This window comes from Gnatocerus cornutus, chromosome 1 (genome assembly GCF_029298725.1).
Source record: "Gnatocerus cornutus isolate USDA-ARS CGAHR chromosome 1, icGnaCorn1.1, whole genome shotgun sequence".
Taxonomy (NCBI): domain Eukaryota; kingdom Metazoa; phylum Arthropoda; class Insecta; order Coleoptera; family Tenebrionidae; genus Gnatocerus; species Gnatocerus cornutus.
The window spans coordinates 35,405,850-35,422,359 of record NC_142233.1 but is presented as its reverse complement, the minus strand read 5'-3'; the positions used below and the strand labels follow the sequence as shown (position 1 = coordinate 35,422,359).

The following is a 16,510-nucleotide window of genomic DNA, read 5'->3' as shown; positions in this document are numbered from 1 at the left end:
TTAAACAACACTAGAAAGTTATTTATTACCGCATCCACGTTTGATAACAAGAAGATAAATCATAGAGAAGAACACAAATAGATTTGTTTGCTTGAACCACTTTTTTACCCTTCAGATTGGTGGTGATTGATTGGCAGTATTGGCACCGAAAACAGTTGTGCTACCGAATCAGAACTAATTAAATCTCTCTTTAATGTCTTAATCATTTTAATGATTCGTTATCAAACGATAAATTGTTGACGTCTTGATTTATGTTAAAACTCGGAAATCGCGTCGTTAAACCATAAGTTCCCTAATTATTCACAAACTTGGTAAATTCATTTAATTAGGTGAAGCTATCGAGACTCGTCACCACATTACCCGACAACGAATTGGAATCGGAAAAATGAAGGAGCCTCTTAATTTGGGGGCTCTTTCTAAAACACGATTAATTAAAACATTTTTTTAGCAGATGAATAACCTGCCGCTTTACATTTCGGTCGAGTAAACAAAAAAAGCAATTTCTTAAACTTGGCGCGTTTCTCCAAAAGAGGTAACCCACATTTTACCCTCAAAATAAAAAGAGTAAATTAAATTACCTTTTGTTGAGCAAATTTGCTGTACCTTTCTTCGAGTTAGGGAACCGGGGGCTCAACGCGCATACAAATTACTTTGATTTATGAGGGGTTGCATTATTTTTCTATCTCAATTAAGACGCGAGAACACAATGAAATCAATCTCCGGCGCATCCACCATTTCTGCATAAAATTTGAAAAATTTCCATGCATATCCAAATTGTGGCTCATTTGTCTGCTGGGTGACTCTATAAAATTTGTTTTCTATAACAATGGCCTCGCATAAGTTCGTATAAGTACAAAGTGAGTACACATGGGACCAGCAAACTCCCAAAGATTTGTTCAGTTTTATTTACCCAGTTAAGTTCAACACGACCACGGTATTACACAGAACCAACATAGTAAAACAGTATTGCAGTTTATATTCTAGTTGAGACTTTGAATACCAGTCTCAAGACAATTTTATTATTGCACGCCGAGTAAACACAACACTGGTTTATTTGAAAACGACAAAATTATACAGGAAAGTTTCCCTGATGAAAGAAATAAGATTTCGTTCCTTAATTGGAATTAAATTGCTGCGATTATGGCGAGAATACGAAGTAAGAATTAAGAAACGAAGTAATTATAACTTACTTTGGGATGGTCTCGTACAGGCACAACTACCCTGACTGCCACTTTTATCGGTTTGTCTCTCGTAATGTCGACCATTCTTCTACTTTCGCTTCCTTTGCTTTCTGCAACAAAAAGAAATCGGTTAGGAGGATTTCCCGTAAATTACGTCTGAGCAGAAGGAATTTCTGTACAAACATGAAACGCCTGAATATTACCCGTTAGCGTAATAAATTGGAATCGATGCGGAGTAACGACACCTATTTGCAAGCTATTTCCTTTTAATGACGCAAAGTCCATTACGAAATTAGATCTTGACCGAAAAAATTAAGATTTTGCAACGTCCGCAGTCTTTTTGCGTATTCGAATCTGATAAGTGTTCCCTCCTTCAAAAGGGAGAAATTCTTTTCCTTCGGGACTTGTTATAAAATGGCAAGGTTAGTATGCAAGAGGGATTCAATTTGCTCGCTTTTGGGAATCATTAACAGCCGACATGCATCGAGTTATAACTTACACTTCTGAGCCAACACGTGTTTGCTTACGGTCTTAAGTTTTTATCCACATTTATCCTCGGAAGCTCTACTACGTTTCCCGTGTTGACATTATCGTCTTTTAAGATAATCTCGCATCTTAAACACATAAATTCAAGGGTGTCGCTTAAATTTCGATTGACCCATCCGACAAGGTTTACTCTGGCTCTCTACACAAATAACCTTCCTGGAAGCATTTGCATAGAGGGCTGTATTGTATTACAATATTTTTCGCCGTTGAAACTTTCCAAGACTGTGAGATAGGTCTAGTCGCGAAAACTTGCTAATTCACCTGACTGCTATATTTTAAAAACTTTATTAGCTTCTCACCCTCGATCTAACTTATAAACCTCTAAAGACCTGACCCCTTCAACAAAGAACTCGCTAATCTTCGAAAACGTGAACAAAATAGAATAAATCAAGCTAATCGAAAGTTTCCGCTGTAAAACTATCATCAGTGGGTGAAATCGCGTCTTAACAAAGAGCCAGAAAACATTTTAAAGTCGCAGTCTCTTTGTCAAATCGAGCGAAGTCTTAGTTGAGGTTGGTCACGTAAAATAACAACCTCAATTTACATCAACAGTTCCATCAAACTCTTTATGAGCTCCGACGAGCTTCCCAAAGCCCGGCTAACCTCAATGGTGGAGCCGATCTTTTGTGTTCAACTGCAGCGAGCGTTCTTGTTTTCCGCCTCTCGTTTTCGATGATATTTAATTAAAGCCAACTGCAGTACGAAATCGACGAATTTTGGTGGCGCACAGCCTTTTGAAAACTTAAATTAAAAGCTACAGTGTCTTAACCGGTTTTGCGTTTCCGAACTCGGTATCTATAAATTCATAAATCAACAGCGATCCATGACAAAACCAGTTTGCGAGTTGAAAAATGATATTTTTTACAGTGTGTACGAAATTGATAACAAAACGAACGAGGTATAAAACATGGAGAATCTGATGAACGTGGAAAAATATAATTCGAGCTGTTTAGAGATACAAAAATTGCGAAAGTTTGCATGTCAAAGCTCCAAAGTTGGGACCATCCAATCACTTGTATTTATTTTATTAAAAAGTCGGGAACTCTGCAGGAAAGTTTATAATTATAAATTTCAGGTCGCGAATAAATAACAGGAGAAAAGTCGTAATAAGCTGACACTGTGGTTAAATAGCATTTTATCTCGTTTTTCATCTAGACTTGGTCGAGAAAAATGTAAGAGAAACATGCCATGTTTTAAAGCTTTTTGGACATATTAATTCAGTACTGGGAAGTTGAGTGTAGGCAGGTAGATTTCATTTAAACTTTCTGATTTAATTAAAATCACCTAATTCGTTGCTTTAGCTGATATGCAACAATGCCAAAGGTAGATTTGTCTCTTTGCATCGGACTTTTGTTATTGTTTTCAATAAACAAAAACCAATAAAATGTTACGCAGCAAATCCAGACGATTTCTTTTGTTTTGGGCATTTTTGTTATCATGTCGTTTAATGAATTGATTCTTTTTTTGTGCATAACTTAATTAGCTTCGAAATAATTTATCCAATAAACAGTTTCGGATCTCTGGCCAATGCATGAAGAGGTACGATCGAGTTGGGCGTTTGAATGCGTTTTTTGTTACAAAAACTACTGCGATAAAAATAATGCTAGCCAATAGAATGAATTGTTTTTTGGGTTCTAATCCGATTTCAATCACATTCTCCATTTTGTTTTGAAAAGAGGGCGGATCTTTACATAAACGTTTTCAAAATTTGTCAAATTTTCATTTCGTCTGAACACTGCGAAATTTTGAATTTGTAAGACCCGGCGGACAATTCTTTTCGAATTATTTGAGTATTATCCACACTGGACCGAAAGGAGATTACAGATGTAGAAAATTTAAAGGTTTCTCTCGCATCTCCAGTTATTAAATACTGAAGGAGTGACTGCCATTTTTCCCGTTTTAATTCCTCAAAGGAAAAGTTTCACTAAGTGATAATCACATTTTAAGAAGTTTTGAATGCTCCTCGTTAATTAAACGAGTCATGGTTTCAAAACATCGTCTATCACGTTTTATGTCAGTGACAAATTCTTCGGTAATTGCAAATTTGTAAGTGTGCCATTTGCAAAATTTTCTCTTTTAAATTAGTGTTTGGTAGATTTTCTGTTTTCTCGGAACACTTTCATCTTGTTAAAACGAAAATAAAAAATCTCTCTTGTTAAAGATTATGCCCACGAACACAGCATAAAATTACTGTTGAACGAGCCCACTTTACGTACTGTCGAAATAAACACAGGATGTTTAGAATTTAGGTTGTGCTTTGAAGTGAAAATGAGGTAATTGTTCGTTCGTTTGTGTTGTTAAAAATAGTTTCAGTTATTTTTTCCGAGCAGATTTTATCGTATTCTCTCAGTTATACACCGTGGTCCACGAGTGATAATGAGCCTGACCGAATTCAAACTGCAACCCAAAATACATTTTCATAGCATTCGTTGCCAAATTTATATTTACAACAAGACAGCTGTCAGAGTTTCGACAAATCCTTTCACTTAAGACAGTTTCTAATCGCATGTGGAATGGCATCTCCTCCGACGAAACGTTAAGCAGGAAAAAGCAATGCTAAAACTTAGCAGTCTTCATAAATTAAAGGCATAATAGCGTGAATAGATTGTTCTGAAAAATTTGTCAACTTTGACGATCATTTCAAATAATTACGACAGCTATGAAAATGTATATTGAGTTGCAGTTTGAGTTTGGTCAGGCTCATTATCACTCGTGGACCACGGTGTATTTACATTTTAAAAATTTTCATTTTTAAAGCCAAGCTGAAATTGGCGACATCCTTCAAAAAAATTCGTAATTTTGTAATTTTAGTGTTACATCAATGAACTTTGGGGAAGTTACTATTTTTGAGTGGTATATTAACTGTACCAAATTGCAAATTCTAGCGCCAAAAACACAAATTTTAGAAATTTTATTTTTAAAGCTAAGCTGAAATTGGCGACTTCTTTCACAAAAACTCGTAATTTTGGTAATTTTAGTGCTACATCAATAAGATTTGAGGACGTTACTATTTTTGAGTGATGTATTAACTGTTCCAAATTGCAAAATTCTAAATCCAAAACACAAATTTTAGACATTTTTGTTTCTAAGACCAAGCTGAAATTGTCGACATCCTTTACAAAAATTCGTAATTTTCGTAATTTTTGTGCTACATCAATGAAATTAGGGGAAGTTACTATTTTTCAGTGGTATATTAACTGTACCAAATTGCAAAATTTTAAGTCCAAAAACACAAATTTTAGAAATTTTTAGTTTTAAGACCAAGCTGAAATAGGCGACATCCTTCACAAAAATTCGTAATTTTGGTAATTCTTGTGCTAAATCAATGAAATTTTGGGAACGTTACTACTACTGTCAAAATAAACACATGATGTTTAAAATTTAGGTTAAGCTTTGAAGTGAAAATGAGATAGATAATTGTTCGTTCGTTTGTGTTTCAGAAATAGTTTCAGTTATTTTTTCCGAGCAGACTTTATCGTATTCTCTCAGATATATTTACATTTTCGCCTCATCTAACTGCTTATTACAATGTAGTGTCAAACTAAAACCGCCGTGTTTATTTTGATGTTCGTTGAATAAACTCCAAGTCATATCAATCGTCACTCCACTAATAATCTGTTTTGGTTTGGTTTATTAGCGATGATGTTGCGGTAGGTAAACGAAATAAACTAAAAAAAATAGAAGCGCACCTGAGCTCCACTAAAAATGATTCCTGCGCGCCGCAGGAAATGTATGTATAGTCGGATGGCGAGAATATTAACTACCAATTAAAGTGAGGCCGCCGGTATAATAACGAATATGGCATATGTGGGTGGAGCAATAATTGATGGTTATACGGTATATGTTATAGCTTGATTTACTAATCGCAAGGGTGGTATTTTTCTGCGTACGGAATTGAAACAAATTACATTCTCTTTTTCCCACTTCTTTATGACCACGTTTTATTACCGTCGTGAGAGGATATTGTTTTCGTCAGATAAAGTGGTGTAAAATACTTCGCAACATGTGTGTCTGCTTTGCTTCTGTTTTGTACAACTCTCATTAATCATTAATACAAAAAATAATCAAATTACGCGCCCCATTTTGCGAGAGGAAATTACGGCTTCGATCTTCAAACCCTCAAAACGATACAGTTACGCAATATTGTTGGTTTAGGTTGATTTAGCGTACAAATTTAGTACTGAGCCGTTACAGTCCACTGAATGTGAATTATAAATGCCCTTGGTTACCCCATATTTGTAAGAGAACCCTGTTAAACTAATATTAGAACAAGTCACTTTCTGGCTGTACCACACTCGTTAACGATTCACTTTACATGGTTAATTTTTAACGACGAAACTTCTGTAACGTAATTACCTCATATTTTCAACAGTCAATGTAGATAAAACCGGGTCCCCGAAAAGGGTCGACCTTTGTTGAGCATTTCCAATGCTAAATTATATTAAACAACGAGGCCGCTTATGCTCCAGAAAATTTGTCGAAAATGTGCTAAGCCCAAACATTTCGGTGACGAGTGAAGGTAACCGATTTATGTAGATGTCAAAGTTCCCCATACCCGGGTCTCGCACATAATAAATGGTTGCTTCCGCTATTACTTTATCGTAAAACATGCTCAAAAACTGACTTATGACCGATACACAAATAGATCGATTATTGCTTCGCCGAAAAATCCTATTTATAGACTGATCTGGTGGAGTATTTAATATAATATTAGTTCCTCTGCTACGAGTGTTCGCGAATTAACAATAAACTAAATTAACACCTGTGACATGAGGGAATTCAGAGTAGTAATAGGTGACAGACGACGTGACATACAACCACAGATTTTTCTTTGGCAACAGATCAAATTTGTAGTGATTTGTGTAACAAATTACAGAGACGAACATGTGCGAGCAGTTGGTGAAATCTGACCTGTTTATTGTGTGGCATTGAAATAATTCTCTTAGCTAAAGTAGCAAAATTGATTTCGTTCATTCAGAGATGAAATTTTGCTCGAAACGTATCGCTTTTCGTTATGGAGCTCTAGTATTATAAAGAGCGTTTGGATTGCAGCATTTAAATGATAGCCAAAGTCAATACCATCGAGAGATAGTTTGCTAATATTGCTTTAGATTGTAGACCCGAAGTTTAACGGGAAATTGTAGCTTGTGGAAACTGGATCAACGTGGAAACATGTTTAGAAGTTCAGATTTTAACTTGTAAACAAGGCGATTTAGCTGCATTTTCGTTATGAGTCTCGAGGAAAATATTTAGCTTGGAACTTTTGCTCACAAGTTCTGAAGTAGTGAGGCGAAAATATGACCAAATAACTGAAAAGTATGCAATAGAACTCTTTTATCACTTATTAGTTGAATTCTTTGAGGCCAAACAAAAACTGTCGACATGCTCACTATATTCGTAGTTTTCGTTATTTTTGTGCTACGTAAGTGAAATTTGGGAAAGATACAAGTTTTGAGTGGTGGATTAACTTTACCAAATTTAAAAGTTTTAGAGCCAAAAACACAAAAATTCGTAATTTTAGTAATTTTAGTGCTACATCAATGACATTTGGAGAAGATATTATTTTTGAGTGGTGTATCAACTGTACCAGATTTTAAAATTCTAGATCCAAAAACGCAAATTTTAAAAATTTTTATTTGAAGGCCAAGCTGAAATTGGCGACTTCTTTTACAAAAATTCGTAATTTTGGTAATTTTTGTGCTACATCCATGAAATTTGGGGAAGTTACGCTTTTTAAAATATTTATTAACTCAACTAAATTTCAAAATTGTGAAGCGGAGAACTCAAATTTTAGAATTTTTTTAAGTTTGCTAATACTGCTCTAGATTATAGTCTCGAAGTTTCACAGGAAATTATAACTTGTGGAAATTGGATCAACGCAGAAACAAGTTTAAAAGTTCAAATTTGAACTTGTAAACAAGGCGATTTAACTGCATTTTCCTTACGAGTCCCTTGGAAAATATTTAACTTGAAACTTTTGCTCTCAAGTTCAGAATTAATAATGAGAAAAGATGACCAAATTAATGAAAAGTAGGCAATAGAATTTTAAATGTTTCGTGTCTTATTTTTGGCAGTTTTCTACATATTTGTATCGCGACTCTTTTAATAGAATATTTTTATTGTGGTGATACTCTATATTCTCTGTCAAGGTGTACCGACAGCTATTTGGCAAATTCGGCCTACAAACTCTGAGGGAGCCAAGACAAATTAAATTAATTTAGCCTCATTAGTTGCTCTCCAGACCTTGACAAAGTTAAAAGCAAAATGAATCTCCGTGGGACCAAATTATCCTCGAAACCCATCACCAGTGGCGAAGCGAAAGTGTAAATATTGGCATAAATACCTGCCTCCTTCGTAAACCAAAACAAAAATTTCCCGCTGGAACGAAACTCCATTTGAAAGCTTCCACATGACATGTTTCTAGATTAACTCAGCTTTTGAGGTGGTTGAGAAAGGTCGAAAGATATTTACCATATGTGAGGAAACTGCACGTGAATAGATGAAGTGATCCTGATTGCACACGACGACTAAATCAATAAAGAAGAGCAACTTTAAGACATGAAAGGCAATGTCGTCGAATTAATAAGCTAACGTCATTGTTTCTTTGTCCAATTTCTGTCATATTTGTCTCAGAAAACCGAATCAATGAGGCAGAAAATTACCACACAGCCACAAAAGAAAAACGAAATACCCAAAGTTAATCCATTAGTACTTGATCACTGAAAGGCAAACGCGGTTTATATCCCTAAAAAAATTGGACTTTGATGTTTTGTTGCGCAAATGAAATGTCAACATTGGTTAGGTGATATTTTACATGTCATGATGAAAACATGGTGGTTCTGTTTTTTTATACCATTGCGATTTTTGCGACTTTTTATAGTGTTCAAGAAATTATTTGCAGTCAATTAATTTCGGCGCCACATTAAAAAACTGCAGATATTGCAAAGTTCCTCTTCGCAGACGACGCGCAATAAATCGACTCACCTGCATTACGTTGTTCGGATTTATTTGTGTAAAAATAAACAACACACATGTTCCCGGAATCGAGTCCTGAAATTGCGTCCATAAAAAATTCAGGAATACCAACTTTACTATGATTAAAAGTGTGCTGGCAGAATGAAATGTACCTACGTGATATTTCATGAATTTGTTAAGAAAATATTAACTCATCCAGTTCACGGTTGACTTTAACACCAACAAACATCGAGAAGTTTTCCTGCAACTAGACATGGAGTTAATTTTCCATTAGTTTACCGAGCAACAACTAAATCCACGAAAACAAACTACAAAGTTTGTATTAGTTTTGGAACACTATCTAATTTTCATCGTCCCAGGTAACGATCAATTGTAAAAGCGACGTTGACGTGCATTTATGACAGTTTTTCCGTCAAGTTCGTATTCCGGAACACCTGTATTACACGAAATTAGCACAGTTCTGGTGCTTCGTTAATTAGAAATGCCACACATTATAACCAGATGAGGTAAACAGCGAGACAGCGAGTTGGAAAGGAAAATGGATGAATATAATATAACCGTCTTTGAGGCAAATCTCTCGAGAACATTCAACCATCAGCCGGTGAAATATCCTCGAGTTTTCAAGAACGTCAGGCAAATGACCCCCTTCGTTGTTGCCGCAAGTTTCGCGGTTTCATGAGAAACTTGCTTTTACTTTTGTCAAAAGTTCGAGTCTTTCATTTCGCGAGATAATTGGTAGGCCAGCGGTAAATAAAACAAAACTATGAAACAGATGTTTTTAACTTGGCAATTAAAACTTGCTAAAGCTGTTGTTAATTTTAATTAACACATCGAAAGCGAGCAACAAAGATGATGATTGGCACCGTTTATGCCAATGTTTTATTGCGAGTCTTGGCATCGTAGCCCCTATGACACGAGGAGCTTCACCTCTATTAAGCTTAAAGCTTAAGGGAAGCGTAACGACGTGCTGCTATATATAAACAGCTCCCTTCTGTCAGATGCTTTTTCTCTGCAACATAACCAAATCTCGCACGGGGTTTTTATCGAGCCGAGAGAAAGGAAAGAAATAAAATTGGTACTAACTGGCAAGAGTAAAGACCCATCGAGCGGCGCCGTTGGGTCAAGTAATTCGATTAACTAAACGAGGCGACGTAACTAGACTTTTACCCTTCCATCTAGAATTTCTGATAGCAGAATAATGGTGCTGTAACGAGGGGAAATCTGCGATTCTCTCAAACGATGCGCAATTACAAGCCGGTCAATTTTTTAATTTCGCACGACCCGAAAAAATAAAACTTGAGCACCAAACAAGAGGGTAACATGTGCAATCAACGACTGCATTTACTTGCCAAGTCACAATGAGGGCTGTACACCCCATTAAGCTCCACGAAGAGAATTTATTGATCTGGGTAATTCAACAAGTACACTTTTAATTCTAGCTTAGATCGGTATAATTTTTGAGTAGATCGGAACAATTCAACAGGTGAAGGTTAATTCCGGATGATTGCCGTTACTTAAAATTGGGATTTTCTTTGATATCTACTGACTTGCGGATATTTTTGTCCATCGGCCGAACTGAACTTTGGTCGGGAAAGATCAAGGAAGTTTATGATTCGATTCCCCCAACGTGAGCCACTTTTAAGGGTTGAAGGCTATTATGCTTTGTCCAAATCACGAACTTCAGGGGGAATATTTATTGCTGTAACTTTTATCTGTTGAATTTTACGAAGAAATACATCTAAAAATTGACAACATAAATGAGAATGCAAAAATATCGCAAAGTTGCAAGAGTTCAATAAAAATCCAAGAATGAACAAAACAGTTAAGTTGTCTTCATTCAATAAAAGAACTTTTTGTGCTACATCAATGCATTTTAGAAATTTTCATTTATAAGGCCAAGCTGAAATTGACATCTTTCAAAAAAATTCGAAATTTTGGTAATTTTAGTGATACAGCAACGAAATTTGGGGAAGTTACTATTTTTGAGTGGTGTATTAACTGTACCAAACTGGCAAAATTCTGGAACTACAAACACAAATTTTAGAAATTTTTAAAGCCAAGCTAAAATTGGCGACAATTTTGGTAATTTTTGTGTTATTAATGAATTTTTATGCTTTGTCCAAATCACAATTTTCAAGGGAACATTTATTCCCGTAACTTTTGTCTGTTGAATTTTACGAAAAAATACTGACAACGTAAATGAGAATGCAAAAAGATCGCAAAGTATTCACGGTATGCAAAGTTTCAAAAGAGTCCAACAAAAATCCAAGAATGAACAAAACAGCTAACTTCGTTTTCATTCAAGAAAGCAACTTTTTGCGTATAAAAGTTCAATCTAGTGCGATTCTCTCCCAATTAATTAAATCATCTTCGTTAAAACGCTCAAAGCTGCCACGAAACTCCACCAATTATCCTCTCAAGTTCACCTGCAATACTACCAGCAACGCGGTGACCCATAACAAATGGAAGCATTATTTCAACGTCAGTAAATAACTCGCAGAAACCCGACATTAACGCGGCTCTTTTCAATTTTACTGTTTAAACTTGTCATCAGCTCGTGACACATTAGAACTCATTTTTCATAACACGCCGAGGATTCATTCCATTGTTGTCAATATGCAGCGTTTTAGTATCATTTGCTTGCTCCAAAGTGCAGCTTCCAAGCATTTAGTTCATTTATAATTTGTAACTGACGTTTTTGATAGCTGGCGGAAATGGAATTACTGTAGAAAATCGTTTGTTTCAATATTGATTTAATGCAACGATAAGAAACACGCCTGCACCGAGCTTGCATTATTCAGATGCGAAATTGAATTTATTTCTAATGAAGTAATCAGTAAATTCCCTGCGATACGAACCTTTCCTTCTGATTAAATAAGGTTTTTTTGAAAATGATGTTACGTTTATCAGGGTAGTGAGAAATAATTCGGTAACTTCCGGTAGCTCTTAAGGGATAAATGCAGACGTGCTTTTCCTTGCAGACTTTCGCCTCGTTAAACGAGTCTCCATCTCCCGCCGTTAGCTAGTGAGCTTTCACATTTTCTCTCTTCAGTGCCTGCTGATTCTCCCTAGTTCTTGTTAGTAATGCGACTCATAAAACCACACAAGTTTCGGTAGTTCATTGACTTGTCAATTTTGATTTTCAAAGCTTCTAAACAACTTTTAATATCAAAGTGGTGCAAAAATGAAAGGCTTAATGGATACTTTGTGTCTAGAATCAAGGGAATATTTCGTACCAACTATCGATTTACTGCACCTGCTCGTTGAGATATCCCCAAGTTGGTATTATCTTACTTCATTGTTCAGTATTATGGTCATTTAGCCTCTTTCCGTACTACATACTCGTGTTTACGACGTAAGATGGAGATGGTTTATTTCGCCTCCGATAAGCCCAAGCAATCGCTCTGTATTAAGATGCAAACAGTCACGTAAATTCTGACGGTAATTTAACCCAAGTCAACCTCAGATCCAATCTGCTACAAAGACGCAAAGCAACTGTTTGCAGAGTTATTGACACAACATTAGAGTTGGATCTAGACAAAAAACAGTGGCGTGCGTGTACAAAGATATCGGTCCTTCGAAAATATTGTCGTTAGATTTGGGTAAACGGAGCCGAATTTTGGTGTATAAAACAGCACCAGATGAATAAATATTTACTTAGGTTTAAGACTAATTTGAATTTTGACGGTTCGGACTTGTGTGTGGATATTTTTAGTCTAGTCGCCGTTTTTAACAAAAAAGTCTTTGTAAGAAAAACAAAAGTTAAGTCGATGATCTGGTTGTGGGTTGTTGGAATTTCTTCACATATTCTGAACCTCCACTTGTTTTTGTAGGTCAAGTTCTTTGTGAGAGTGGAGGAGGAATTGATTTTATCCGGTGAGATGTTCAGTTTTCTGAATTTTTAAACTTGGGAATGTGACAATCAGAAATTGATTTTGGTAACTTGAAAGCGAAACTATTTTTCTGTTGGAAAGTTTTTCAAATTGTTTATAGCTTTGTCATTTTTATGAATAACTCAGTTATTTGTTGACTGACGAGAAAAACAAGAGTAGTTTTGGATTCAGCGCAAAATTTTGAATTTAAAATTTTTGAATTCGAACTACATAAGATCTGTTTTAAGGTAAAAAATTGCTAGAAAAACGATTCCGAAAAGGGTTGTTTGATATTTGCCATAATTCGGGAGAAATCAAGCAAAATCGTTTTCGAATCTCCAAAATTTTGGCCCTCTGGCGACAAGCCGAAATTTCAAACGCCTGTAACTCACCAATGCCTTAAGATTTCTTTATAAATAAGCGAGATAGCAACCGAGTCTAAATTAGAGCCTGAACGGCAGCTAACTTCTACATTGAAAAAATTAAAATTTTGGAATGTGACAACTTGTAAGCGAGAATTTAGAAAAATGGAAAGGATCTCAGCTGTTTTATGTTAATTCGGCGCTTCTTTTCCGCAATCGCTTCCATGACTAGGACTGTAAAATTTGATTCTCCGGTAATTTTCAGCTCCGCAGCAAGCATTAGTTGTTGCGCATAACTCAATTTTATAGTTCCACCGCAACAACACTCTTGTTAGGCGTTTTGTTAATGGCTTATTACGACATTAAGATTTTCCTCCAGTTTATCTGGATTCTGGCGCCTCAGGTTAGAATGCTAATGTAAAGTAACAATAAAAGCGTTCTTTTGTTGGCACAATTCTTTCAGAGCACCAGATGCAACATGTAACCGGATTTGTTTTCTACACCATTACATTGCTAAATTGCTGATCCTCTAGGATTTAAGTCCGGGAAAGCCGGAGAATTTTTATAGTAAATAAGACTGACATTAAAGTGTTGATTCTTTGCGAATATAGCAGTCAATCAGATAAAAGAGTTTATCCCCCGCAAACAATTTCCCGATACCGATAATGCGTTTTATCGCTTTTAAGCAACAGCTCGCTTAATACTTTGTATTCGGCTCATCGCGAGTGTACACAGTGTGAAATTCGCCCACATAATAAAACATAAAAAACATGCATTAACCCGTCCAGCGAAATATTTAAAACAGCGCAACATAAAAGACATTACGGATATAATTCCAGAGCCCGTCCAGTGAGCACATTTATTATGTAGTACTAATTGCTTTTTTTTATTTATGTTATCGGTGCAACGCTCCTCTTTCACTTTAATTACCCCCCAACATGGAGTTATTGCAGTTTCCACGCGTATGCGAATGCGGTCTTCTACAGAGACATAATTATATTTTATTAGAGGCAACTGTGTTGATACAAGTTCATAACGACAATCACGTTTAAAATTATTAGTTTAGCGCACCCCAGATCAACGGAACGGAAAATCAAATAAAACGTGGCAAGGTGGCAAACCAGCGAATCAACGCTAGGCAAACTAATTTACTGTTGCGACTGTTTCATTATTTGTAATTACGAAAATCGATATCGAGAAGCCCAAACTGACAGGCGGAAGGAAGACGATTCGAAAGAACTAAGGAAATTATAGTCGGGTATGGAGCTATAACGTTTTGCAGTACAGAGCTCGTAGTTTCTTACAGTTTCATACGCTTTTATGGGGGGAGCTAACATAAACACACATTTCGAACATTTCATATCTCAATACAAAGAAACTCTTTGTACTGGAGTTTTTACCAACTACTTGTTTGGGTTCTACGATATTCAGAAGATGTCTCCTCGAGCTGTATGGAGCTCTATTAACCTTTCTCTAGTTTCAAAGAAATTTACGACTACATCGAATGAAGTTTACTAAATTAACTCGATATTTATGGCGTTTTTATCGTTTAGGAAGCATAATTTTTGGGTCACAAGTTGAATCTCGATGATTCTGGGGAAATATGCGCATATTTTTGTCTGTAACAGATCATTGATCAACAGGATAATAAGCAATTAATTAGTGTTAATCACACGCTTACATGATGCAGATTGGAATTTTGCTGAAAGCCGAATGCATTTGACAATAGCAAATGTGTTGTTTTTGCAGCGAAACGATTTTTCTGTTGAAATGTTTTTCAAATTGTTTATAGCTTTGTCATTTTCATGAATGAATGCTCTAATAGACAGAATTTTAAAAATTGTTATACTGCACGATTCATAAATAATTTGCATGTAGTCAGAGACTCCTCAAATCGCCCACTCTTCGAGATTTACATCGACCTTCTCTAATTCGGTTATTTGTTGACTGACAAGAAAAACAAGTGTGATTTGGAATCATCGCTAAATTCTGCGTAAAATGAGTACCAATACTTTAATATTGCTTCATAAATAAGCGAGATAGCGACCGAATGTGAATTAGAGACCAAAAGACAGTTAACTTCTACATTGAAAAAATAAAAATTTCGAATTCGAACTATCTAAGATCGATTTGTAAGGTAAAAAATTGCGAGAAAAACGATTCCGAAAAGGGTAGTTTGATATTTGCCATAATTCCGGAGATATCGAGCAAAATCGTTTTCGAACCTCCAAAATTTTGGCCCTTTGGCCTCAACCCAAAATTTCAAATGTCTGTAACGAATTACATTTTCACAAAGGGTGATCTTAGGGTAATTTTTAAGACGCTGAATTAGATTGATCGGGCAAATACAGGTGTCCGGAAAGTGGCGCACCACTTGAAAGGGGGTAATTGGGTGATTTCTCAGAGTACCAAAAAATGTTAAAAAAAATTTCAGACTCTCTGTTTTTGCAGGGGGGCTAAAAGAAAATTTGGAAAATGGCGACATTGCTCAACTGTTTCCCCAAAAATTTAAATTTCTAGTATTCAAAGCCATAGTAACGTTGCTGTTGTATTTTTGGCGTTAATCAGGTCGGTTCATGAACGAGTAATGTAACTATGGTTTCACGTGAACGATCGAAATTGTTGATTCAAAAATTTTGTAAACAGTTTTTAGGCATAACAAATTTATTTAAACCTAAAATAATTGCACAGAAATCGTTAATTTTGGCTTTAAACTTTTCCTTTTCAGTCCATTATATCTCGAAAAACTGTAGACATGATTTTTTTTAACATTTTCCGGTGATCTATGGCATTGTCCGATGATACAATATTACGATGGTGCGCGACTTTCCGGACACCTGTAGTTTACGAGGGGCAATCAAAAAACAAAAAATTGAAATTTTTTATGGATTGAGTCGCAAAATTTTTTTGCCCAAAAAATCGACCATCGAATTTTCGACTTTTGAGGGTTGATTCTAAAGTAAAATAAACCGAGAAAAACGATGGCGTAAACCGTTTCTCAAAATCTTTTTTAATTTTAAGAGATTGAACTTTAAACATTTTCCAACTATTTCAATATCCGCCGAAACTTTGATCGCTGATAACTCACAGTTATTTCTGGACCCATCTTCACGAATCTTAACTTTTTGGATTCTACGTAAAATTCTGCGTAAAATGAGCAAAATTAAGATTGCTTCATAAATAAGCGTGATAGCGACGGAGTCTAAACTAGAGACTCAAAGGCAGCTAACTTTTACATTGAAAAAATGCCAATTTTGAATTCGAACTAGCTAAAAATGATTTCTAAGGTAAAAACTTGCAAGAAAAACGATTCCAAAAAGAGTTGTTTTATATTTGCCATAATTCCTGAGATGTCGGAAAAGATCGTTTCCGGAGCTTCAAAATTTTAGCCCCCTGGCGCCAAGCCGAAATTTCAAACGCTTCTAACTCATTTATTTATTGACTGACGAGTAAAACAAATCTCGATTCAGCACCGTTTTTGGAAAGCCGAATGCATTTGCCAATAGCTAATGTGTCCTATTTTTGCAGCGAAATGATTTTTCTGTTGGAATGTTTTTTCAATAGTTTGTCATTT

At 35.7% G+C, this 16,510-nt stretch overlaps 1 protein-coding gene across 1 annotated transcript in view; it reads right to left on the bottom strand.

The window, feature by feature from the left end:
• The window catches only part of LOC148182133 (uncharacterized), a 71,939-nt gene that overhangs the window by 27,756 nt on the left and 27,673 nt on the right, over positions 1 to 16,510 (bottom strand). The window contains exon 2 of the mRNA XM_088047667.1: positions 1,191 to 1,291. Coding sequence (XP_087903793.1) covers positions 1,191 to 1,291 — 101 coding nt within the window. The remainder of the gene's footprint in view (positions 1 to 1,190; positions 1,292 to 16,510) is intronic.